We start from the raw sequence: 25,874 nt of genomic DNA on the forward strand, positions 1-25,874 counted from the left end.
TTTTCAAGCTTATACCATTTCATGACTTGAAAATAGTGTGTTTACTTCCAAGTGGTGTGTAATTGCTGTAGCTTTTCTAGGAAACCAGTGTTTTTATTCTAAGAATGTTGAAGAAAGTGGCAATGAAAAGATTGTCTAACAGCACATAAAAATCAAAATCAGACATTTGGTCCTGAGATTTACTGTGAGCAAGAACAAAGAACAGGGAAAACTCTGTAAGATTAGTCCTTTAAAGGGCTAGAAATGGCCCTCTAAAACTCTATTGACTTGGGTTTTGAAAGTGACCTAATTTTTGGCTGAGTATTTGAGTGATATGAAAATGAACAAACATACCACATACTGGTTCTTATCAATTATTAAAATCTGAAGTTGCTTACTAGATTTAGGGTGGAGAAAAAAACACTGAAGAACTTCTCTTTATTGTCAAAAAGTGTTCCTTAGGAATCTTTTCATATTTTGCATTAAAAATATTCATTCGGTTCAAGGATTGTAATAATGTAGGTAGTGTAAAGATTAACCCACTGATTAAAGTGGAATTTAAAATTTTTTTTTTTTTAAATTGGCTTTGTCAGGCCACATACTTATGTGTTTATTTTCCATTCTGATATTCTTGGTTTTTATTTTTATTAAGGTTGTATTTCTTTATAATTTTAAAATCAAAAATTTTTCAAGACTTACTATGAAAAACAGCAGTTTCCTACCCTCTCCTCATCTCCAGTGGCAACTACTTTCAACTCTTTTATCTGAATCCTTTAGTGTATGTATTTTCATATCTAATTAACATGCTTATACTTTTGCTATTTTTTAATTTTTCACATGCACATCATCGGTTGCCTTCCTTCTAATAAAGATGACTTAGTAGTTGCTACGTTCTGGTGGGGGCTCTAAGTATTCAATTTATAAACTTTTACTTAGTTCCTATTAGCCCTACTCTAAACTGTGCCAGAGATTTGCAAATCCAGAGAACCTTTGATTCACTCTTTACCAGAGACTAAGCCTCAGAATTGGGCTGCGGGAAAGAGGGGTACCATCAGACAGCTAAAATAGGAGGGCAGTTGTGCCACCAATTCTTGAGCCTTTTTTGGGAGTTTTGCAGTGAAAGTTAGGTTTGCAGTTTTTCCCACTGTTGGCTAATACTCAGTTTTCTCAGGCCTCCTAAATCACTTCTCATCCATTTCCTTCCTAGCTCCACAAATTTATGTTCTCTTCTCTTCTATATCCTTCTGAACTTGGGTCTTTTAAAAATATCCGTTTACTGTTGTTTTAATGAGATTTGTGGTGGGGATGCAATTAAATGTGTATATTCAGTCTACTGTCTTCATCCAGACTTCCAAATTGACCTTGTTAGTGGGATACTGTGGTTGAATTATTATGTGATACCAAGTAAGGCTTATTTTATCATTAACATTGATTTTAAATGTGTTCACATAAGAGATAGGTTTAGTCCTAACCAGTTTGGCTCAGCGGATGGAGCGTCGGCCTGTGGACTCAAGGCTCCCAGGTTCGATTCCTTTCAAGGGCATGTACCTTGGTTGTGGGCACATCCCCAGCGGGGAGTGTGCAGGAGGCAGCTGATCGATGTTTCTCTCACATCGATGTTTCTAACTCTCTATCCCTCTCCCTTCCTCTCTGTAAAAAATCAATAAAAAATATTTAAAAAAAGAGATAGGTTTAATGGTAATTTACATCATTTTTAAATCTTTGACAATAATTTCAAATTTTAATTTTAGCTGACAAACAATGAATACATGCGTATCTTGTCTTGAGTTATAGTTGTTTATAAATCAGGTTTTGATAAAATCACAATTTTCACTTTGAACAGTAAATGAAATTACTTGGAACAGTTCATTATCCTTTAATGAAGTAAATGTACTTATATTTACCTAAAGTAGTGATGAGTATTCTTTGTAAGCTTAATTTTTGATGTGTCAGATTTACCTATTTTATATGTAATACATATCCATATGTAACTTAGCTGCTGAAATAATTGATAGTGTTATTATCAAGTGAGATACTCTACCTTATGTTTTCTAAACACACTTTCTTCATGGACATCGCAGGATCATTAGTCACATTGGATCCGTTTTAGAAAACCAGTGGTAAGCTTGAGTAAGGTTGTCGAATTGGGGAGCTTTAAATGAATGCCCAGCACAGTTTCTTCTAAAATTGTGGCATGTGAATTAGCGTACCCCTTCACCTTTATGAAATAAACGGAAAGCATCCTCACAACTTTCATGCCAAGATGCAGCTGAACAACCGCAGCTGTCTTGTCCTTTTCTAGCTTCCAGGGCAAGTACCTTGGAAAACAGACATAAAGGAAAAAACAATTCTCACGGTAACATTTAAACCTATGAGGCTAAGTCAGGCATTTGCTAATATCTAGGAAAAATTTTACCAACTATCGTGCCAATGGAAATAGATTTTTTAAAAACAGGGACAGAAACCGTTGTTTCCATGAAAGGAAATGTTGTTAAGTAATAAATTGGAGGGAGGCCTAGCCACCTCCACCCTAATCCCTAGTGATGGAACAGCTTAAAATCATAAAAGCTACAGCAACCAAAAAACTCAACTGCCACCACCCTCCCCGCAGGGAGAACTGTGTGCAGAGGCAGCCAGTATTCTGCCTCCCCCTAATCTGTTCGGAAATAACCACAAACTCACTACTTTGAAGAAAACCCCCAATAAGTTCCAAAAGGGAGAAATAATAATTGAATTCGAGAAAAAATATAAAAATGCAATACTAGATGAATTAAAAAATTAAAATGGCAGTGATACATTTAGATTTTTGAATATGATAGATTTATAAGCCTTTATTTTGAAAAGGAAGTGAGAAAATGAAACATTAAACTCACAAAGCAAGAAAAATATCAAAATTAAAGGAATTTGTAAAGAAAAGTAGGCTGAATAAAAAAGCAGAGATAAAAATATAAAATTGGGAGAATTACAGTATCTAAGAGGTGTTCCCCTTGAAAAAGTCTAATAAGATACATACTTGAAATAGCTGAGATAGAGAGAAAAGTAGAAAAAAGGTCTGACAAAATGTGAAACAAGAGAGGGGTTAAGTAAACAATGATAAATTTGACAGTAAATACTAGACAACCTAATTTTTTTAAATTTAAAAATAGAATATTTTCTAATAATGAAAGGCATAGCAAGTCTTTTTCCTTTTTGGCTAAAGGTTACATTATTCATGCAGGAAAATCTTCTCTTTTACACAATCCAGGATATACCTTTGGAATGTTCAGCTACATACATCATCTTTCCACTACGTAATTTTAGAAATATAGTGCTTTACCAGCTACAGCTGTAATAATCAGATTGTCAGCCATATTGCCATCACACTACGAAAGGGCCCCCTAAAAATACAAAAGCTAGAGCTGTTCCTGAAGATTTTAGCTAAGTAAGAAAACTAAAATCTTTCCCAAAACCTCATGTAATTTTTAAAAGCTCATGAGATGTTACTTCAGAAATGTAATAGAATTGCAAGAAGGTGAAGTTCTTTTTTAAAGCTATAAAATATTTAAAATATATTGAATTATATAAATATATAAAATTTTGTCTCGCTGTTGGCTATCAGAATATAGATTGATTCTTTAAAAAAAATAAAATAAAACCACAAATCCAACTACTAGTAAAATAAAAGGTTATTTTCCAAAGGTTTTTGAAAACACAGAAATAGATTGAGTCTAGTGGTTTCATTTTAAAATACAACTTTAACTTCCAAAGGTTTCCAACAGGCATCTTTTAAATGAAGACCTAACACTTCAGTTTTATTATTATATCCTTCTTGAGAAGATTAGCAAAGTAAGTTATGGAAGCCAACTGGGGAAGTTTTTGTTATTAACGTAGTGTTTGAATATAACATCAGCCTAGTAATCAACCTTCTTACCTTCTCTCTGTAGGAGGCAGATTTACACCTGCTCTTAGGGAACAGTCTAAGGGCACTTCCTCCTTGGGAAGGGAGGGAGAGTTCACAGAGTGGCCACTCTTGAGATAACTGGGTTCTCGGGCTTTGGGGTAGCCAACAGGACCGTCCTCATGGAGCTTCCGAGTGAAGAGCCTGAAGGCTTCCCTTTCCTGAGTAGTTTGCTCTGAGCTTTTGTCTGCTCAGTTGCTAGACATAAACAGTGCCTCTGAAAACTGGACCAAAGGCCCAGCTTCTGTTTTTTTAGCTTTTTGGTTGGGGGGGGGGGGGGGGAGAGTGTTTGTTTGTTTGTTTTAATGATGATGTGCCTAAACTAAACAGTGTTATGAAAATAAGGGTACATTTTAACTTTTTATACTGAACAAATTTCCACACAAAACTGAGTCCATCATCTTTTCTCCAAACCCAAGCCTCTTCTGACATTCCGTTTATGAATGATACCACCTTTCTCTGCCTGATGCCACCAGAACGTGCACAGAGTAGCCTCCCACTGCAGTGTTCCTCTCACTTTAAGGGGCGTAGGATTGCCCCTGAGATTTGTTAAAATGCAGTTTCTGATTAGTTCGCATGGCCTGCGTTTGAGATTTTGCATTTCTAACAAGCTCCCAGGTGTTGCCAGTGCTGCTGGTCTATAGACCACAGTTCAGGTAGCAAGACTTTTGTTGTGCATGTTCTCAACGGTGGTTACACATCAAAAACTCTCATGGAGCTTTGAGCCCCCTCGCTGCCCTCTCTCTGCACATTGTGATGATGGGGCCTGGGAATCTATATAAACTTTTCTAATCCCCAAGTAATTCTTAGCAAAAATCAAAGTGAAAATCATTTACGGGTATCCTATTTTATTGTGAAAGTGAATGTAATGACCACATTGTGCTTTTTAAATATAAGTTTATGTATGCAGGTGGACTTCATCCTAGTTTCCCTGTTGTAGGGCTGGCCATATCCTAAGTTCTGCTTCAGTAAAGTTTCTCTTGAGAATCATCCATCTTGCTTTCTGCGTCTCTCTCCAGCCTTTGTTCTCCTCCCTGTGTTTACCCAGGGCCTTCATGCTGTCCTGCACTCTGGCACTTGGCCAGCCCTTCCTTACCCCAAGTATCCTGTGTTCCATCACTCGCCTCTCTCTGCACTCACCCCAATGTGAACCTCAGTTCTCTATGTGAGGTTGACTGCACATGCTTTTGAAGGAAAGTAATTTAATAACACAGGCTCATTCCAATCATGACAGAGATTGATTCTTCCTATAGTTTTTTCCTACCAATTTTTGCTTCTCAAGAAGGCTATGTTTTATCATGTGGTTTATAAAGGCTGGTTCTTACTATCTGAATGATTATTGCATGTTTAAATATGCTACAAGTTGTACATAGAGAGTGGTATCTTAGCTAGAGAATGAAATTTTTCATTTACTCTGTTAGTCATATAACCTTGTCAGTCACCTGGAGAAAGGAGCATACCTTTTAAAAGGCGAAAGATTTATGCGATCTGAAGAGAAACCAGAGTATGGGGAGCATACCTTTTAGTGACTATGTTAGTTCACTTGTGAAAATAGCAAGATGGAATTGACTATGTCATGGTAGATTGGGCACAGGGGGACTTTGGTGCCTAAGAAGTGGTTCCAGCCCTGGTGAATACCTCAAGTAGGCAACATAATGGGCCAAGACTTTGTGAACACTGAGGAAAAAAAGAAGGTAGGGTGACAGTTTAGCATGGAAACTTGGATGATCACTAGGATGTCCATTTAGACCAGTTTAGTTCTTTCTATCAGGGTAGGCACTTTACCATGCTAACATCTGGAGAAATGCTATGTGGTATTATGAAAAGGGAACTGTGCCTATTATCCCATGTAAATCAATAGAACTTTAAACAATATAAAAAGTGAACTTCCGGGAATATATCTGAAGAAACCCAAAACACTAATTTGAAAGAATATATGCACCCCTATGTTCATTGCAGCATTATTTACAATAGCCAAGATTTGGAAGCAGCCCAACTGCCCATCAGTAGATGAGTGGATAAAAAAGCTGTGATACATTTACACAATGGAATACTACTCATCCATAAAAGTGGAAGGAAATCTTAATTTTTGCGACAGCATGGATGAACCTGAAGAGTATTATGCTAAGTAAAATAAAGTCAGTCCAAAACCAGTACTGATACAGAGAACAGACTGACAGCTTTCAGAGGGGCAGGGTGTTGGGGGCTGGGTGAAAAAGGTGAAGGGGTTAAGCAAAGAAAAAAGAACTCATTGACATAGACAACAGTATTGTCGTTACTAGAGGAAAAAGGGGTGGAGGGGCAGGTAGAAGAAGGCATAATGGTGATGGAGGAAGACTTGACTTGGTGTGGTGAACACACGAGACAATGTACAGATGATGAATTGTACATTATAGAATTGTACACCTGAAACCTATATAATTTTATTAACCACTGTCACCCTCATAAATTCAATAAAAATTATTTTTAAGAAGTGAAATGTGGATTCTCAGCCAGCATGGATGGAGAGAGTTATTTTGGACAAAGAAGTCATTCCTTCCTAAATTCTGCTCCTGGCAACTATGCCCATAAGCAGTTCCTGTGTTTACACTGCTTTTTCAGCACTTTTTAGAAAATTAATTATCTTCTAGTTTTTAAACATTTTTGCGCTTTTTCCTTCTCTCAAGTTCCTCAAACTACCAAGGTTGGGGTGAGATACATGGGGCTTCTGTGATTTGAGGGCACCTGGGAAGACCAAGGCAATATTATGACCATATTTCTGGTTACAATCTGTCCCATTGTAATACCGGGGACATCTATGTAATGTGAGGCTTTCTTCAAAACATCAGGCTCTTCTGGGAGGTCTTTGGCAGTGGTACCTGGAAACTGCAGGTAAACCATGTTGCTGTGAGTTCCGCATCTGAAAATTAACTCCCAAGTAGCTGGGTCCTGAGGAGCTGGAGAGAGTGGAGACATTCTTAAATGGGCAGTGGGGGAAGAAGTTCCCCAAAGTTGAAGAAGCCCAAATCAATCCCAACCTCACATATTCACCCCCCACAAGCCCCATCTTTAAAAAATAAAAAAGCAAAAAGCTGTTTTGAACCATGGTCTCTCTTCACTTTGAATTGAACTTCAACTAGCTTATTTTCAAGCAAGCTTCTAACTTGGCACAGCCCTGGGAAAAATCCCATAGCTGAACCATCTGGGTTCGATAAAAGAGGGAGTTTTTCTTTTTGATTTCTCACATTTTGTTCCTTTTTGTTTTTAATGGGGGAAATCATTATGAAGTAACCAAATTATTGCATAATGTTAATGAAATAGGAGAAATCTTTTCAACTCTATACTATTTCTAAAAAATTCTATATTAGAAGGTCTCTCTGTGGTCTCCAAAATGTGGTGTAGAATTAATGTTTGGGGTGAGTTGACTTGAGTGAACAACTAATAATGGTCAAAAAATAAAGTTTTCTTTGGGTGGTCTGAAATTCATCAGTGTTTATTTCTTTTGAGACTCAGCAAAGATTTTTTTCCCAGTGAAGCATATTTTAGCATTTTATCCTCTGGATTTACTTAGTGTGGTTATAATTGAAATCATTATGCATATGTAATTTTCCTTTTTTTCTTAGAGACCAACATTAATTGCTTTATGATTCCAAGAGTCTGAAATTAAGAGATGTTGGGAAGTTGTTGAAAACAACTGTAACAAAATAGGCTATTTTATGTTATGAACTGCTGTTTGCAGTCCAGAGTTACTTGTTTGAATCTTAAAATTAAGAAACTGTTAAGTAAAAGTCTGTTTGTTTTACCAAACTCAGGGTACTAGGTCCTGAGAACATGATGATAAACAAGACAATTCTGGCCCCTATGGGTTGTTATAGTCAAATAGCAGAGGCAGATGATATGTAAACAATTATACAGATATGCTGCAATGGAAAGTACAGTGCACAAAGCACATACATGACCTGTGGAAGGCTTTCCTTTAGAACTGAAGATGAATACAAGGCAAATGAATAATCCTTTATAATAAAACCCTAATATACAAATCGACTGAATGGCGGAACGACTGGTCGCTATGACGCACACTGAGCACCAGGGGACAGACACTCAGTGCAGGAGCTGCCCCCTGGTGGTCAGTGCGCTCCCACAGGGGGAGTGCTGCTCAGCCAGAAGCTGGGCTCATGGCTGGCGAGCGCAGCAGTGGTATGGTGGCGGGAGCCTCTCCTGCCTCCGCTGCAGGTAGGCAGTAAGGAGTGAGGGGTCCCGGACTGCGAAAGGGATCCCAGACTGTGAGAAGGCACAGGCCAGGCTGAGGGACACACCGTCTCCCCCCTTCACCAACCTCCCTCCTGTGCACTAATTTCATGCACGGGGCCTCTCATATATAATAAAATAGCAGTTATATGTTGGGTCAAACATTGTTACTCTTATCCTTTTTGGTCTTTTATTAATTCCACCCATGAAAGCTTCTTGAGATTAGGGATGCCTTCACACCAGGGTTTATGATGATTTCCTGTCAAAGGGCTTTGTTTATAATAAGCCCTAAGTAATATTTATCAAATTAACATATCACATAATTTTTATCATTCAAGTAATATTTAATAGTTATGTCACTTAACATATATGGTTATTGATATTGCTGTTATAATATCACTCTAGTCATAACATAGAAAGAATAAGTTTTATAAAGATACAATTTAAGAAAAATACTTTTTAATTAATATGCCACTGCTGCTGGTATCTCTAGCTACATGCCTCCCGCTAGAACATGTTAGTCTCCTATATATTTGGAGCCTATGCATTGCTCTCAGTTTCTGTTATGGAAATCCTAAAGATTGTTTTACAGTTGTAGTTAACTTTTGTTTGCTTTATTTGTTTGTCTGGGGATCTAAATCAGTTTCGTAAAAATTGTCTAAGAATGTGAATCATAAAACCTGTTTTGTTTAAAAAAAAAACGTTAAAAGATCATGAAATGAGGCCAGTTTTTCTCTTGGCATCTGGGTAGATAAATGCATACCTATTAAATGGAGCATGGTCTTTTGATAATAAATTTAGCCTATGGGTATATTCATTTTACAGCATTCACTCAGGCTTAAAATATCCTCTAAGAGAGAGTAAAGCTAAGAACACCATCACATGACTGTCTGGGTTTCTGAAATGCTAAGGCTTTATGAAAGCCTTATGGATTATGAGTAATAATAAAACAAGTGCTGGCTTGTTAAGTAAGATAATCTCTTCTATGCACTATATAACCTAGAATGTGATTTTAGATACTATGGTTTTACATCACAGATGATTCCATAATCATCAAAAGAACTTGCCTAATTATAATAGTGTATTTTCTTAGGAAATAAATTAATCTGGGTATTTAAATGATTTTAAGATTCCATTTGAGGAATCTTTTATTTATATTAAATGAATGTATTAATCACATTTCTTTAGTCATGAAAAATATAGTGGGTAAAGTATTCCAAGATTGAAATATGACAGCCATTGCATTGTAACCATTCTCAAAAGACATTTATTACCAAGTAGGAAAAATGGAAATTACAGTATTGCTTGTAAGTTAGCCCAGTTCATTAATTCTTCTAATAAATATTTTTTAGCATCTATTTTGTGCCAGGTACCTACTAGGTATTAGGTATGCTCTTGAGAAAGAAAACAAAGTAAGCAAAATAGGCCATCAAACAACTTTTTCATGTAGTTTTCACATCAACTTTTATGCACTTCAGTCTTTAGCTATCTCAGTCTCCTACCCAGAATATATTTAATTTAAACTTCATGCATATTTCTTACAAGCTTATAATTTATCTGATTTCTTGATCTATCAAAAGTAGAAGGGGATCACTACTGAAGTCATATATACTGACAAGACAGCTGATGACTAACATTCACACAGAATAAGTCACATTTGCCAATGGGTCACAATAAAAATTCAAAATAGTATTTCTCTGGTTCTGCTCCGATCTGCTACATGAGAACATCCATCTTTCCTATCCTTCCATTTCTTCCCACATCCTTCTGGAAGTCCCCTGTGTGCATCTCAAGCAGACTTTCATAAAATGGTAGTCCTCCTCTCCATTTCCAGATCATTGTAATATCACCCATCACCACTAACCCGGGCACTGGCTGTGCCACAGATGGCAGCCCTGGCACTGTGACTGATACCTACGTAATTCTGGAACTATTGCTCCCGTGGCCTTGCTCTGGGGTAAGGTGAGCTGCTAAAATTATAATATGCAGCAAAAATGCAGTGGTGAAAGAAATATAGAAATGTATTCTTTTCTCCCATAACAGTCCAGCTTGGGTGTTCATTTCAGCAAAGAATTCTCAGTAGCCGTTTCAACCTGGGGCTCTGTGCACCTGTAGCATAGAGCTCCCACGGCTGCCCTGCTCCATGCCCTCCCAGCCAGCAGAAAGGGGGGAACTGACCTGTGGGCTAGCTCCTCCCACTTCTCAAAAGCCTTGGCTCACAGTCTGTTGGTAATAACTGGACACATGACCCCACCTACCTGCATAGAGGGGCTGAGAAGTACTGGCCCTGGCTGGGCCACTTCCCAGCCACAGCCCTGTTATCCTTATGCCTTTTTGTGGACAATAAGCCATCACCTGTGTCTGATTCTCTCTTGTTTCACTGTCCTAGACCTTTCATGGTAGCCCCCCCTATCTCTAACACCCAGAGCAGCTGAGAGCATCCTCAGCCACACACTCCATTCCATCTGTACCCTCGGCAGTTCCCTTTCCACCTGTATAGACAGTATTTCTAAACCTTTACTGCTCTCCTTAAATCCACTCATCCCCAGCTTTAAAAGATGGCCTGCCCTCCGACCGCAGAGTAAACATAGAGGTCATCAGCTATGACCACTTCAACGCTCTCGTCAACACGGCCACTCTTTCCTCTCCTTTTGTCCCGAGGAAGATGCATCCCTGCTACTTTCTTGAGCCCACTCTTCTCCCTAATCTTCTTGGCCCCATCTTGGATCTGGTTTCATTAAGGATTTCTGCTTTCTCATAACTTCAGTCTCACTATCTCCATAGTAAAACGTGCCATCCTTGAGGATGCAAACATGCTTTCATTTTGCCTCGGTCTACTTTGTTTCCCCCTTCCTTTTTTCTCTTTAAACCAGATCTCTTAAAAGACTAGTTTATATTTACCCATCATGTCTTCACCTCCTATCTGCTGTCTAACCTTTTGCAGGCCCATATTCAGTCAACAGTTCATCAACGTATATTTCCTGAACCCCCTTCTGTGCCGGGCACAGGGGCTTCAGCAGTGCACAAAATAAGGCCTTTGCCCTCTTGGGGTTTACATTCTAGTAGGGGAAGGTGGGGAGGGGCAGTAAATATTTGTTAGATGTGTCTATGATATGTGACATATGCTAAAGAGAAAAATCAATCAGGATAAGGGAGTTAGGAGGATAGAGATATTTCAAGCAGAGTGGTCAGGAAAGGCATCTCTGATAATTATTTGCTCAGAAACCTGAAGCAAGTGAGGAAGCTCTTCATATGAGGAAGAGCATTTCAGGCAAGGAAACAGTATGTACTAAGGCTCTGAGGCAGGAGCATATCCACACACATGCCCAAAGGACAGGAAAAGGGCCACTGTGCCTGGAGATGAACAGGGGAAGGAGTAGGAGTGCTGGTGCCAGATCCATAGGACTTTCGCTGTGGTGAGATTCCTGATGGGGGCCATGGGAGGGATTTGAACCAGAGGAATGACATGATTTGGCTTGTGTTCTAAGGCGATAACTCTAACTGCTCTATGCAAAATAGACCCAGTGTAGCAGAGTGATCAGCTATGGGAATCATCCAGACAGGAGATTATGGTCATCTGGGCTGGGAGGTATCTGTGGAAGTGATGAGAAGTGACTCCATTCTGGGGATGTTTCTAAGAGATGACAGGCTGAGTAGTGCTGGAACCTTCCATCCTTCCAGTGGAGTTTCCTCTCCACACTCCACATTCTTTTCCTTCCTTATGGCCCAGGAAGCTGACCCATACAGATGGCATCAGCTCTGGCTTCCCTTTGGGTTTGCCCATGAGAGGCAGAAGACAAGGTGAACATGAGGACAGAATATTGTTCTCCCTACTTCCTGCCCCCACTAGTTGGCTGTGTCTCGACCTGAGGCTGCAGCCCTCCCCTACAGTGACCCTGTCTGGACTCCTGGAAACCTTTCCCACTCCTCCCTCCTTCACACCTAGGGGTGATGGCAGTTCCTGCTGTTGCTAGCTCAAGAGTACACCACTATCCTTTATTGATTTTCCTCTACCTTGCCCACAACTTATAAACAGCCCCTTTAGTAAGCTTTCCTTAATTTCTTATGATCTTGACTCTTACTGAAGCTAGAGCATCTAATGTGAAAATAACAGAACTTTTTTTTTGGTCACAGTCATTCACTCATTTTTCTCCCCAATAAAATGTTAAATCCTTGAGGACAAAAGTTGTCATATTCCTATTTCTGTTACCATGACATGAAGTAGGTAGGGTTTGCTGCAGTTTTGTCAATGAATGTTATAATATAGTGATGCCACTTGAGTCCTTAAGAATTACCTAAATTATACTTGATATTGAAAGATTAAAAGTAGGGTGTGTGTGTGTGTGTGTGGGTGTCCATCTTAGTGTTTATAGGTATAAGTTTCACCTTATTGGATAATTCAATTCAATTCCCTGGGATCAAAGAGACTTTTAAGAAACAGTTGAATACGTTTTCTTATTACTCATTGTTCTTGCAAAACTATCTAAACAACAGTTTGTTGATTTTACCAAGTGTTTTTGAACTGGAAAGAAATACTATTTGATCACAGTTTTTCAAGAACATAAATTTTACCAATAAAGATGATGCCAGTAACCTTGTTTCCAGTAACTTGAAAGGGGGATGGTGATTTATTAGTTACCTGTTAAGTGACTTTATTTGCATGACATTTTAATAGCACTTATTCCCATTATATTTGATTGCATACACTTACAAGATTATCAATGTGATTGTTTTCCTACCAATTTTTTTGTTTTAGTACTGCATTTTGTTATTGGTGTTTTCTGCTGGCCTAAAGAATATTTTATCATCACATATTATTAGTTGTGCTTATAATTTGGTGACTTGCTCTCTTCTCTTCTTCTTTTTTTTAACCTTGACTTATTTCTGTTTTTCCTTTGGGCAAAACCTTAAACAGTAGGCTGGACAGCCTTGAGGTATAGTTTTAATAAAAGCTTTGCTGAGTAATCATTTGGTATAAAATCCCGACCAAATCCATTAGTGGAAAAAGGAAGTAATATCTTTTCAAGGTTAACTTTCTTTGTGGTCGCTCCCATGAATAACACACACACACACACACAGAATTCATTTAACTATTTCTTGGATTCAACTATATTTGAGATCCATAGTTCTTATAAGGAGAACAAAAATTCCATAAGGTTAAGAGAGCATGTTGTCAAATAATTTATTTATTAAAGATAAATTAAAACCATGGAGCTTTGCTTATGTAAAATTTTAGCCAGTCCCCCAGGAAAATGTCCAGGAACACCCCATTGATTAGTTTGTTGATGTTTTTTAACTAAAAAGGCATACCCTTCTTTTTCTTCTTTTTATCCTTTTTTTAAATTGTTGACATTAAAATTCTCATAACTTAAGTACATACATGTTTTGCTTTTTTGGAGGTAAACTTTATATATTTTAAAGCAGTAATTTATTTTGTGGGTTTTAAAATTAATTTGATAATTTTATTTGCAAACTGAATAAGCACTTGACTACACTGAAGCAAGGGTGTTTTTGAAATCTATGGGGTGTGTAGCAGCTATAAATCCAAGAACTAGTCTTTCATAACATTCCACCAATTACTGTCTGTACAATCCCTTTCACCTTTACTCAGGTCTATTAACAGGCAAATTAAGACTCTCCTTGGAGTATTATTTATTGTTCTTTTCCACTTGGAAGATCACAAGCATAATGATGGTTGTGAAATTGTGAAATAATGAATAACAAGCATTGACTTAAATAATTTATGTTTCTGAAAGTTTCCTAAACTTTCTGTGAAAGTGAGAATTTAATTTAAGCCTCTACCTTCCCAGGAAAGATGGTGATAATGTTCTCTGAGATCCCTGTGCAGAGTATAGTATAGGGAGAGAACTGAAAAAAATTGGTTCAGACACCATCATTTTTTGGCTCTGTCCTTGTATGGTGGAAGGGGAGAGAGCTCTCTGGGGGTCCTTTTAGGACATTAATTCTTGAGGACTCTACCCTCATGACCTCATCACCTCCCAATAGCTCCACCTCCTAATACACATTTGGGATTAAGATTTTAACATGAATTTTGGGGGGACCCAAACATTCAGTCTATTGTAACTGTCATTGTGGTAATGGATTAGAAGGAAGAAATGGATGTATGAGCCGTAACAGGTTTATATGTAGGGAAAGAAGAAGACACTAAACTTAACTTTCAAAATGAGTGACTAGCATTGTGCATATAACAAATCCAGGATTGTTCTTTGGTTTCTGAAAAGTTTCTATATATGGAAAATATAGGAATGCAAAATTTAAAAAACTGATACAGATTAAATGTGGTCTACCATATTATTTATATAATAATTAAATAGCTAATAGTCTCCAAAAGAAGGATTATAGATAAGATCTTCTACTTTCCTTTAGTTAAGAGAAATATATCCTGTTTTTCTAATTCAGATCTTTCACTCAGATCCTTCTATTACATTATATCATGCCCAGAGATGTGTTATTCTATGGCTCTTGTATCCCAGGACTGCTGATACAGTGATGTGTGGAGCTCAAACATGAAACCTGTTGAAAATTAAACCATTGCCTTCTGCATTTGATCCAACCTACTATATATATAGAAATGTATATATATGAGATATACAAAATTATTCAGAGTTACAAATAATTTTACTTTATTATTTCATAAGTATTTTTATTATTGGCAGGTTCGATGGATGATGTACTGGATTGTTTTTGCTCTCTACACTGTGATTGAAACAGTAGCAGATCAGACAGTTGCTTGGTAAGTTCTAGTATTGAGAAAGGACCAGACTATAGAGTTATCAGGTGTCCTGAATTCTTATCCTGCTTTTGCTGTTAACTAAGTGAATTTGATCAAGTTCCCTAATTATCCAGTGTCTCGTTTTCTTGATCTGGTTTCCTCATAAGAACATTACTTTCCTTACAGTCTCTCTGGAATAAAGGCAGCTCATTCTTCTCCCCAGGCCACTCCCTGCCCATCCCCCAACATCTCCCAGGATCTGGAATAGAGAAATTGGTTCTCATTCTTTTTTTCCACACTGAGGTCTTCAGGCTATTTTTCTTTATCACTTCCTAAAAGATTCCTCTTTTGACACCCACAGCAGTCCCTCCCCATCCTTAAAACTCTCATCTACATTCAAATTGGATGGCATCCATGGGGACACCCATTGACCTCCAACTCTGTTCCAAACCTCTGAGATAAAATTATAAACCTCTGATATAAAGCATGTTTATATCCTCAAGGATTTAACATTTTACTGAGGAGCAAATACTTAATGCAGTGGTTCTCAACCTTCTGGCCCTTTAAATACAGTTCCTCATGTTGTGACCCAACCATAAAATTATTTTCGTTGCTACTTCATAACTGTAACGTTGCTACTGTTATGAATCGTAATGTAAATATCTGATATGCAGGATGGTCTTAGGCAACTCGTGTGAAAGGGTCATTCAACCGCCAAAGGGGTCGCGACCCACAGTTTGAGAACTGCTGGCTTAATGGGACAACTTGAATCTCCTTGTGCTGTATTTCAGTAGTGCGTTTCTACCTAAACCTTGCCATCACGTGGAAAAGTCCTCCTTTCAGAATCTGTAAACTTACTACCTTGCCAGTATCTTAAGCTGCCCTTGCTGCGCTCACCTTCAGCCTAAATAAGCCCAATTGTCTTTAGTTCTTTCCCAGGCTACTAAATGAGCTGAAAAAATCAATCAGTTGCTCATATAGGTATCAATTTGAACTTCCCTACTTTTATTTGATTTTGGTCAGTTGCTACTTCCAATTCCCTCTTATATCTGTTTCAGACACTTACTGTTCTCTCCTTAAACTGTCTTTCTGACTTTGCTATTCTCATCATATTCTCACAGCACATTAGGTCACATTGGATTGCTAGGAAAAAATTGAAGTCATCAGACTTAAATGTTCTTAGCATCCTGCCCTTATTTATGAATTTCTCTGTACTACATCTCATCCATCTTTCTCTTCCTTTTTCTGTCCCATAGCTCATTCATTTCCCTGGTATGTTTTTGGTATAGGGGTTTGGGAGAGGGTTTTCTGTTTGTTTGTTTTTAAATGTCCGAACACAGATTCCAAATCATAGTGGGCCTCTTGAGTCTCAAAGTTCTTTTTGTAAAGACTTCTCGTTTTATGATTGCAAATATAGCATATATTATTAAAAAACTGGCCCTGGCCAGGTGGTTCACTTGGTTGGAGCTTCATATACCAAAGGGCTGCTGGCTCAATTCCCAGTCAGGGCACATGCCTAGGCTGCTGGTTTGATCCCTGGTCAGGGCACATACAGGAAGCAACCAAGTGGTGTTTCTCTCTCTCTCTCTCTCTCTCTCTCTCTCTCTCTCTCTCTCTCTCTCTCTTTTTCTCTCTCTTTCAAAAAAAAAAAAAAAAAAAAAAAACCTCCTCAGGTGTGGAATAAAAAAAAAACAAAGAACAATGTAGGGAGCATTTACCACAAACAGTGAAAACCAGAAATTCCTCTGTGATTGCAGCATCGCGGAGACCTTCTGCTGGCATTCCTCACTGCCCGATACCCATCTGCCTCCTCAGAAGAGTCCAGGTTTTCCAGTCATCGTGTATCTTCATGACCGCAGGATGTTGATTCCCTCATGCTGTATTAGTTAACTTGCTGTGGCAGCAAATAACCCTAAAAGCATAAGTTAGAAAAACAAACATTTATTTCTTGTTCAAACTACATGAGGGCAGATGGTTGCTGCCGCTTTGCTGGGCTTGACTATTTCAAGTGTCTCTTCTTTATGGGACCAAGGCTGAAGAAGCACTTGTCACAGCAGAAGGCAAACATTTAAAGCAAGAGGGTGGGGGTGTTGGGGTGAGGGAGTCAAAGGGCATCTAAAGCTTCTCCTTGCATGTGACTTGTCACACTCATTCTGTTTGCAAAAGCAGGTCACATGGTTAAGCCCACTGTCACTGCTTGGGGAAGTGTACTCAGCCTACTGGGAAGGCATTGCAAAGTCTCATGAAAGGGGCATGGGCCAGATCTAACCCTAACTCTCAGTCTACCACAGTGGTAATTCCGTTTCTTTCGCAAGTGAACAATTTAGGTCTGCAAAGTGCTGGAATTCTGGCCAAATGAGATGGGAGGGGGAGTTTCCTGGGAGTTCTGAGAATGAGAAGATGTGTGTATGGGCTAACATTGTACACGTGTGGCCTATAAATGTAAGTCCTTACGGTTGGAGGTGTATCAGGAACTGCCATGGCTCTTGGGCTCTGTAGACAGAACAGGGCTACCTCACTGCCTGGTTAAACGCTGTCAGTGCCCTCTGGGCTGCCACACTCGGTTGGCAGCTTCCCTGTGTGCAATGCTTACACTGAAGAATCTTCACTGGAAGGTGTGAATCTCTGTGGGGATCAGGTTGCTCTTCCCTCAACTGATATCTATATTTAACTAAATTAGTTTGTCATTCAAACGCAGGTGTTTCTTCGATCTCTCACTTTTACGTATGAAAATTTAACATAGAGACTGAACTTTTTAGAAAGTTTTTTGTTACTTGTTCATTGTCTGGGGTTTCTTTTCATTGGCTTTTTTTTTTTCCCTTCAAATTTTTTCTTGTTAGGTTCCCCCTGTACTATGAACTTAAGATTGCTTTTGTCATATGGCTGCTCTCTCCCTATACCAAAGGAGCAAGTTTAATATATAGAAAATTCCTTCATCCACTTCTTTCTTCAAAGGAAAGGGTAAGATATTTAAATTATTGTCATCAATCATTTGTTAGAAATATATATCACCAAATGCTTTATGCTGTAAAAATTGTGAAATGATTATATTATGGGGGAGTCCTATTTTTTGCTTCTGGACACTATACTTAAATATAATTAATATCTATGTGGTTGGGTTTTTTTTCCTCCCAGGAGATTGATGATTATATTGTACAAGCAAAAGAACGAGGCTACGAGACGATGGTAAACTTTGGACGGCAAGGTTTAAACTTGGCAGCTACTGCTGCGGTCACTGCAGCAGTGAAGGTAATTTCTTATTTACAGTGTTTATCCAAAGCACAGTAAGTCAACGGATAAAGTAGGGTGGCTCTTTATTTCAGATCGGTATGAAATGTTGGCAGAATTTTGCTCTCTGTTTATTTTTTTTATTTTTTATTTTTTTAAATATATTTTATTGATTTTTTACAGAGAGGAAGGGAGAGAGATAGAGAGTTAGAAACATCGATGAGAGAGAAACATCGATCAGCCGCCTCCTGCACATCTCCTACTGGGGATATGCCCGCAACCCAGGTACATGCCCTTGACCGGAATTGAACCTGGGACCTTTCAGTCCGCAGGCCGACGCTCTATCCACTGAGCCAAACCGGTTTCGGCTGTTTATTTTTTTAATACTGGGAAAAACAAGTATGTCATGTTATAAGCATTTTTACACATTTTGTGTAACTAAATATTTTGAAACTCTTAATCGATCACAAAATGAGAGCTAGTTAATAAATAAACCAGAAAATGTCATTTTGTCATAACTTTCCTACTTTATAAACTTAAAATAGTTTGAGTAAATCACCTTTAGTGAAGATGACCGTTCTTTCTTTCCTTGTCTTTGGCATTCTCTCTCTCGGTGGCAATATCTTGATAGGATTTCTGGCTTACTTCTGCACCCCTACTTCAACCAATTTGAGGTAACTGATTATTCAAAATAAGGCATGGAAAATTTGAGATTTTACTTAGCCACTACTAATGTCATGTGTTGTGTTTTGCAAGCCAAGTTATCAAATGAATGCCTTCTGTGAAAACTTGCATTGTGGCTTTTGGATTCCTTTGCATGTAGTAATTAGTGTGGTTTATTTTAAATGTGATAGTATAATTGATTTTGGTGTGCAGTGTATGGAGAGAAAACGGGCTTCAAACCCCAAAAGTGCTGAGTGTGACTCTCTAAATAACCGTCAGCAATTTACTTAACTTCTGTCTTCCTTAGTGGCCTCATGTATAAAACGGGGATAATATACCCATCAGTGAGGGCATGTATAAAAGCACAGTGCTTATCAAAATATAGTAGGAACCCAATAAACAGAAATATCATGTATCTATCAAAATTCCAGGGAAAATTTGATTTTGTTGCTATTAAGTTAAATTGAGACTAAATAGTATTCTAGCTTTTGAGTTCAGCTTTTTCAACTTAGTTATTTTGAACTAAAATGTCAATGCTATGGAAATAAATAGTCTAGTTAAGTGGTGGTTTTATATAATAGCAATGGTGAAGGGATATAAAATGTCAAATGGGCCTTCTTTTTTCAGGGTGATCTTTGGCTGAAGTATCATAATTAATAGGATTAACAGGATAAAAAGTTGACATTCTATACTAGAAGTGTTACATTGATAATTAGGTGGAAAGATCCTATCTAATAGACAAACATGGTAATTGACCATACCTTCGCTATGCCTCCCATTGGCTAATCAGCACGATATGCAAATTAACCGCCAACAAAGATGGCGGCTAATTTGCGTACTGCAGGCAGGGCGGGACAGCGCCATCCTGCCTGCCCTGCTGCCATCTGGGCCTGCCATCTGCGACCCGGGGCGGCAGGTGTCTGTGTGCAACCTGACCCGGGGCAGCCGGGTGGTGCAGCAGCAATCGCCAGCCCGCTCGGCCACCATCCGGGCATCCCGTATGCGATCCAACCTGGGGCAGCCGGGCGGGGCAGCAGCGATCGGCCAGCCTTCCCAGGCGTCCCATGTGTGACCTGACCCGGGGCGGTGCCCCAACCCCCAGATATGCCCTGCCGTGTGTGTGGCCTGGGGTGGCACCCCAACCCCCGGATCGGCCCTGCCATGTGCTTGACCCGGGGAGGCAGGGCAGGCACCGAGGGATCGGGCCTGCCATCTGCCACCTGGGGAGCGGGCCTAAGCTAGCAGGTGGTTATCTCCCTGGGGGTCCCAGACTGTGAGAGGGCACAAGTGGGGCTGAGGGACACTCCCCCCACTCCCCCTCCCCTGCCAGTGCACAAATTTTTGTGCACCGGGCCTCTAGTTAACTATATAACACTATACATGTAAGACAAGTCTTATTAATTATTATCTATCAGCACTTTAGTACAGTTTCCCTATTATTGGCTTCTGAAGGTTTTTATTAGTAGTGATATAAGCAAATACCAAAATAGCAATATTTCCAGCTTATTTAAGGATTATTTTTTCTTGTAGAAGAAGTACATTTGCTTTTTATATCTTGCTTAATGAAAATGCATTCCTGGTTCCCATGTCTAATAAAAAAGGTCATCTAGGAGTCCCACCACTCAACAACTAGGAATTGCATAGTCAAAATAAGTGTTATCTCACAGAAATGCCTCTCTGTAGAATCATATACCTATATTTCTGTCTTTTTTGTGATTCATTGTTTGTTTTTATTTATATATATAAACCTTAAAAACATCTCCCTTCAAAAGCAGGAAACAGAGAGCATAAAATCATCTAAGTGACCACTTAGATAAACACTTATTCCATAATTTGAATTCATTATGGAACTTTCCCTTTTTGTTTGTGATTTCATGATCCTTTTGTTATCAAGATCACTGTCTGTGAGGTGGCCCTTGCCATTCTCAGTGTGAGCACAGGAAGGTTGGCTTCAACCATCCTGGATTGTATTCATTAGAAATACTCATTAAACATGCTGAACATAACATCACAGTAACACTATTTGCCTCAAGTTGTACTGTGCCTATTTTAAAGTAGGTGAAATTAATTTCATCTCTGGAGATGTCAAAGAAAGACACCATGATGGAAGAATTACTGAACCAGACAATTCATTCAGAGGAATAAATTGAAACTGAAATAGGAAAATAGGTCAAGTTTGAGGAGAAACTGCAAGAAAGCCAGGAGTTAGGTTTGAGAATTGTTTAAAAATTTTACAACATATAATTTCTTGAAATATATCTTTTAGGCTAAAAATATTTGGACTCTTGGTGTGACCTTTAAATATTGGTAATGCCTCTGACTAGGTTTCCTTGGTTGAACCACCTGAGCCTGTTAGAGATTAAAATAGGAATCTAACAGAGCATTTATTACACCGTAAAGCAATTTTCTGAAAATGTTACTCAGTTCTATGACCTCATTACCAGGCATCTGTTCACAAGGTCAATGTACAAGTTTATTTTGGCTGAGCAAAGCATAAACATATGAAGGACCTTCAAGGATTTTGCTGAGGGTGTTCAGTATTCCGTAGATTTTCACATGAAAAATGCAGGTGGCTTTTGTACAGATGAACAGCACTACTGCCGGATGAAGGACAAGTTAATAAGACTGTTAGTCACATTAACCATCTCTTAGAATTTTCTCTGGCAGCCTTTGGTAAATTATTTAGCAGATATTATTTTCAAAAAATCGATTATCACAGAAATTAGAGCCTTACAGGTAAATTTGATGATCTCTAATTGACTTCAAGTGTTCAGGATTAGGTCAGAGATCCTGACATCTTGCTGTCTGTTTTAGTGGCTTTCAGTTTGTGAAAAGATTTGAGGATATTCAGCTGCTTATTAGCGATTTTAAAAAGAAGGCAGTTGTTCAGACAATGGGAAAAAGTGGCCATGCTATTTCCCTATTGTCTAGGAACGGGAATGTTATAATGAACATGGAATTCTATAGCAGTCAACTCATCTGCCATTTTCAGCTCTGATGCTTCCACAAATCAGCCATGAGATTTTTGGACAAATCATCTGCACTCATCTCTTTCAGTATAAATTTTCTTACCTGTAAAAACAGAGGGGTGAAACTTGACTTCTAAAATCTCTTATATCTCTAAGAGTGTTTCTCAAAGGGGTTGATTTTGCCTTCCAAGGGACATCTGGCAATGTCTGGAGACATTTTGGGTTGTCACAACTGAGGGAGAGGATGCTACTCCTAGCATCCAAGAGGTAGAGATCAGGGAGGCTACTTCATATCTTACACTGCACAGGAAAGTTTCCCTACAACAAAAAATTATCCAACGCAAAGTAGCAATAGTGTTGAAGTTGAGAAAGTATGATGAGTCCGATAAAGCTAAAAGGATATTTAAATAGGTATATGTAGTTTTGGTGGTAGATTACAAACAATTTTTCTTTTGTATCTTTTTCTCCGTTATAAATGTTCTTTGATAAATATGTTTTTTCACCTTAAAGCCACTAAAATACATTATTCACTTAATGCAAATACAGTCAGTTCTATTTTAGACTTGATCAGATTAATTGATGAATGTCCATAGGGAAAAGAGATTTGCCTAAAACCTGGCAACTTGCCTTCTCTGCATTATAGTGTAGTATGTCAAGGATAACAGAAATGGAGCTTACTGGCCATTCATTGTTGAACAGTATGGTAAGAATTGTTCTGTAAAAGATTGTTGTAAGCTTATAAACATTATTGAAATTTTTTAAAAATATATTTTATTGATTTTTTACAGAGAGGAAGGGAGAGGGATAGAGAGTTAGAAACATCGATGAGAGAAACATCGATCAGCTGCCTCCTGCACGCCCCCTACTGGGAATGTGCCCACAACCAAGGGACATGCCCTTGACCGGAATCGAACCTGGGACCCTTTAGTCCACAGGCCAACGCTCTATCCACTGAGCCAAACCAGTTAGGGCAACATTGTTGAAATTTTTATTATGCATCTCATTACAATTAAAACTTCACTTACACCATCTATGACTAATTTTGCAATATTAAAGAAATTGTTGGGAAAAAAAAGGGAAAAATCACTCATCCCATCTGCCTAAACATTATCCTGTTTATTTTTTGCATATTTTCCCTACTTATAACCACACTTCATACTTATAATCATACTATGCATATGATTTCGAAATCTGAGGTAGAGGGGATGTATTTCCACTTATTTTATTACAAACATAATTTCTTTCTTAATAGACTTTTTGTGCTAAAGACATAAAAATTAGAGGGAGCCCTGACCGGTTTAGCTCATTGGATAGAGCGTCGGCCTGTGGACTGAAGGGTCCCAGGTTCGATTCCGGTCAAGGGCATGTACCTTGATTGCGGGCACATCCCTAGTAGGAGGTGTGCAGGAGGCAGCTGAATCGATGTTTCTCTCTCATCGATGTTTCTAACTCTCTATCCCTCTCCCTTCCTCTCTGTAAAAAATCAATAAAATATATTTAAAAAAAAATTAGAGGGAATAGGTCTGCATCTAAGTGTGATTATTTTATAATTAGAGTTTTCCCTGGATGCTTACAATTTATATAATGTTTTCTGAGTTCACAATACTGCATTAATTTTCTCTTTCCATATTAACTCTATTCTGGGCCCATTAGAAAATACACAGTGGTAAAATAAGATTTTTCGAAATGTGCCGGGGTCCAACCCCAGCAGGTCCAGGAGTCCCCAAAGGTGTGGATGGAGTCAGCGAAGAAGGAATGACACAGAGACAGCGTTCAGTTGATCAGCAGCCTAGCCAGGATCTCCAGCCAGGATCTCCAGCCAAGTTCTGGTCTGGATCTCCAGAGAGGTTCTGCTTAGGATTTCCAGCCAGGTTCTGTGTCCATGTTCTCTTGCTAGGTTCTCCAGGTTCTCCAGCCAGGTTCTGTAGCCATGTTCCCTTGCTAGTTTCTCCAGCCCGGTTCTGTCCAGGTTCTCCAGCCAGGTTCAGTCACCAGGTTCTAGTCAGGTTCTCTTGCCAATTTCTATAGTCAGGTTCAGCCCAGGATCTTTTGCCATGTTCTCTCCAGTGAAGTTCTTCTGTCTCTAGGTTCTGTGTAGGTTCTGTCTTCTTAGTTCTGCCTTCTAAGTTCTGTGTTCTAAGTTCTGTGTCTTGCTGTCTTGTTACATCTGTATTTATACCAGTTGATTCAATCCTATCAATCTCTATTACAAAGGTTAGGGCGTTTCTTATCTCCATTCCAGGGAGTAAAGATTATGTAGCTTAAGCATGATTGTTCATAGTTAAAGTGATTAATTACCTGCCTGGCACTTAGTTAAGAGGTTTTATTCCCTCCCTAACTTCAGGGGAAAATCCCTACCTGGGGAAACAACCTTTCTCAGAGAGGAGACCTTGGTTAAAACACATAGTGCCAAGAAGGTGAGCAAACATATTAAGAACAGTATGCCATATATGCCAGGTCCCTTGAAACAGCAAGGATGGACCAGCTCCCGGCAGAAATGATAATGGCTATTGAAGTGTTGGGAGTCCTCAAAGGTAGTGTACAGCCTCTATTTGCTTTTCCTGGCTTTTCTTGAAACCTTGAAGAGATTGATAATAATTAGGGCTATAGAGCTGGTTACTCGAGCTACATTAAAATCTTTGCTGTAAGTAGATTACCCAGATACCTCAGGGTTGGTCCTTGCTCACCTTTAATTTACACCTGAAACAAACCTCTGATGGATGGTATAGTCTACCCATGTAGATACCCATGGCAATACTTGTAGTTTGCATTTAATCTCTGTATAAAAACACCAGTGTTTATGTTTAAACAAGCCCCTATCTTTAGAGAACTCAAGCAATCAAGAGTAATAAAAAAAAAAAACCCTGGCCGGGTAGCTCAGTTGGTTAGAGTGTCCTCCTGATATGCCAAGGTTGCAGGTTCGATCCCCGGTCAGGGCACATACAACAATCAACCAATGAATGCATAAATAAGTGGAACAACAAATACATGATATCTCTCTCTCTCTCTTTCTCTCTCTCTCTCCCTCCCTCCCTCTAGCCTTTTTGTTTTTAAGAATAATAAAAAAGAAGAGGCATAAAAAGAATAGTTTAATTATTACCTGCTCAGTATGTCAGTATCAGTACCATATCAGGTACATTAGGAAAATTAAAGAAGCCTAAGGTTTATTCATCTTATCTAGTTTCTTAAAATCTTGTTTTGGAGGCAAAATATATACAGCACAACAGAACTAACAATAATGTGTGGGTTCATTTGTGATTAGTAATTAGTTGATTATACTAATTACTTATACTAAGTGATTAGTTGATTATACCCAAAGATACCAAAGTTTGTAGACGATCTAAAGCTAGACTGATTCAGTGGCACTTTGACTCATTTGCATTCTGAGAAGTACTTTCCTGAGTAGGAGGGCTTGTTTGGGCATTACACCCAGCCTTGGAAATTGCACCTGAGTCGAGTAGAGGGTAACAGGGATGTGTATGACCTTTATCATTTGTTTGGCAGTAGGTAAAAAGTCAAGAATTTCTAAGAGAGGGCACAGAAATACAAAGACAAAATAAAGACATTGATAGTTCTGAGAAAACCAGGCATCTGTTTCAGAGAGCACTGGTCACTTCCTTTTATTATTTTTATTTTTTTAAATATATTTTTATTGATATTTTACAGAGAAGAAGGGAGAAGGATAGAGAGTTAGAAACATCGATGAGAGAGAAACATTGATCAGCTGCCTCCTGCACACCTCCTACTGGGGATGTGCCCGCAACCAAGGTACATGCCCTTGACCGGAATCGAACCTGGGACCTTTCAGTCCGCAGGCCAACGCTCTATCCACTGAGCCAAACGAGTTAGGGCGGTCACTTCCTTTTAGTATCTGTCTGAAATCTTCAGTCACCGATATCTGAAGTAAGTAACTGATATCTGATAAGGAGGAAGAAAGAATAATGAATTAAACCATGCCAAGAATGTTTTAAAAAATGTGTGGAACCCAGTTACTTTTGTTGAAGATATAAACCCTGTAATCAAGTAATTTCAAACTCAAAAAAAATATGGTAGAACTGCAAAACTTAAGTGGGGTAAGGCATTTGATTTTAACATAATATATCACAAACTCAGAGTAGCTGAATCAAGACCATTTCCT

At 38.6% G+C, this 25,874-nt stretch overlaps 1 protein-coding gene across 2 annotated transcripts in view; it reads left to right on the forward strand.

Moving 5' to 3' along the window:
* REEP3 (receptor accessory protein 3) overlaps positions 1–25,874 on the forward strand; it is an 82,437-nt gene that overhangs the window by 44,074 nt on the left and 12,489 nt on the right. For both annotated transcript variants that reach the window (XM_036336863.1, XM_036336862.1), the window contains exons 3-5: positions 14,821–14,897; positions 17,717–17,837; positions 18,012–18,125. In XM_036336863.1, the coding sequence (XP_036192756.1) occupies positions 14,821–14,897; positions 17,717–17,837; positions 18,012–18,125 (312 nt within the window). The remainder of the gene's footprint in view (positions 1–14,820; positions 14,898–17,716; positions 17,838–18,011; positions 18,126–25,874) is intronic.

This window comes from Myotis myotis, unplaced genomic scaffold, assembly GCF_014108235.1.
Source record: "Myotis myotis isolate mMyoMyo1 unplaced genomic scaffold, mMyoMyo1.p scaffold_m19_p_15, whole genome shotgun sequence".
Classification (NCBI taxonomy): domain Eukaryota; kingdom Metazoa; phylum Chordata; class Mammalia; order Chiroptera; family Vespertilionidae; genus Myotis; species Myotis myotis.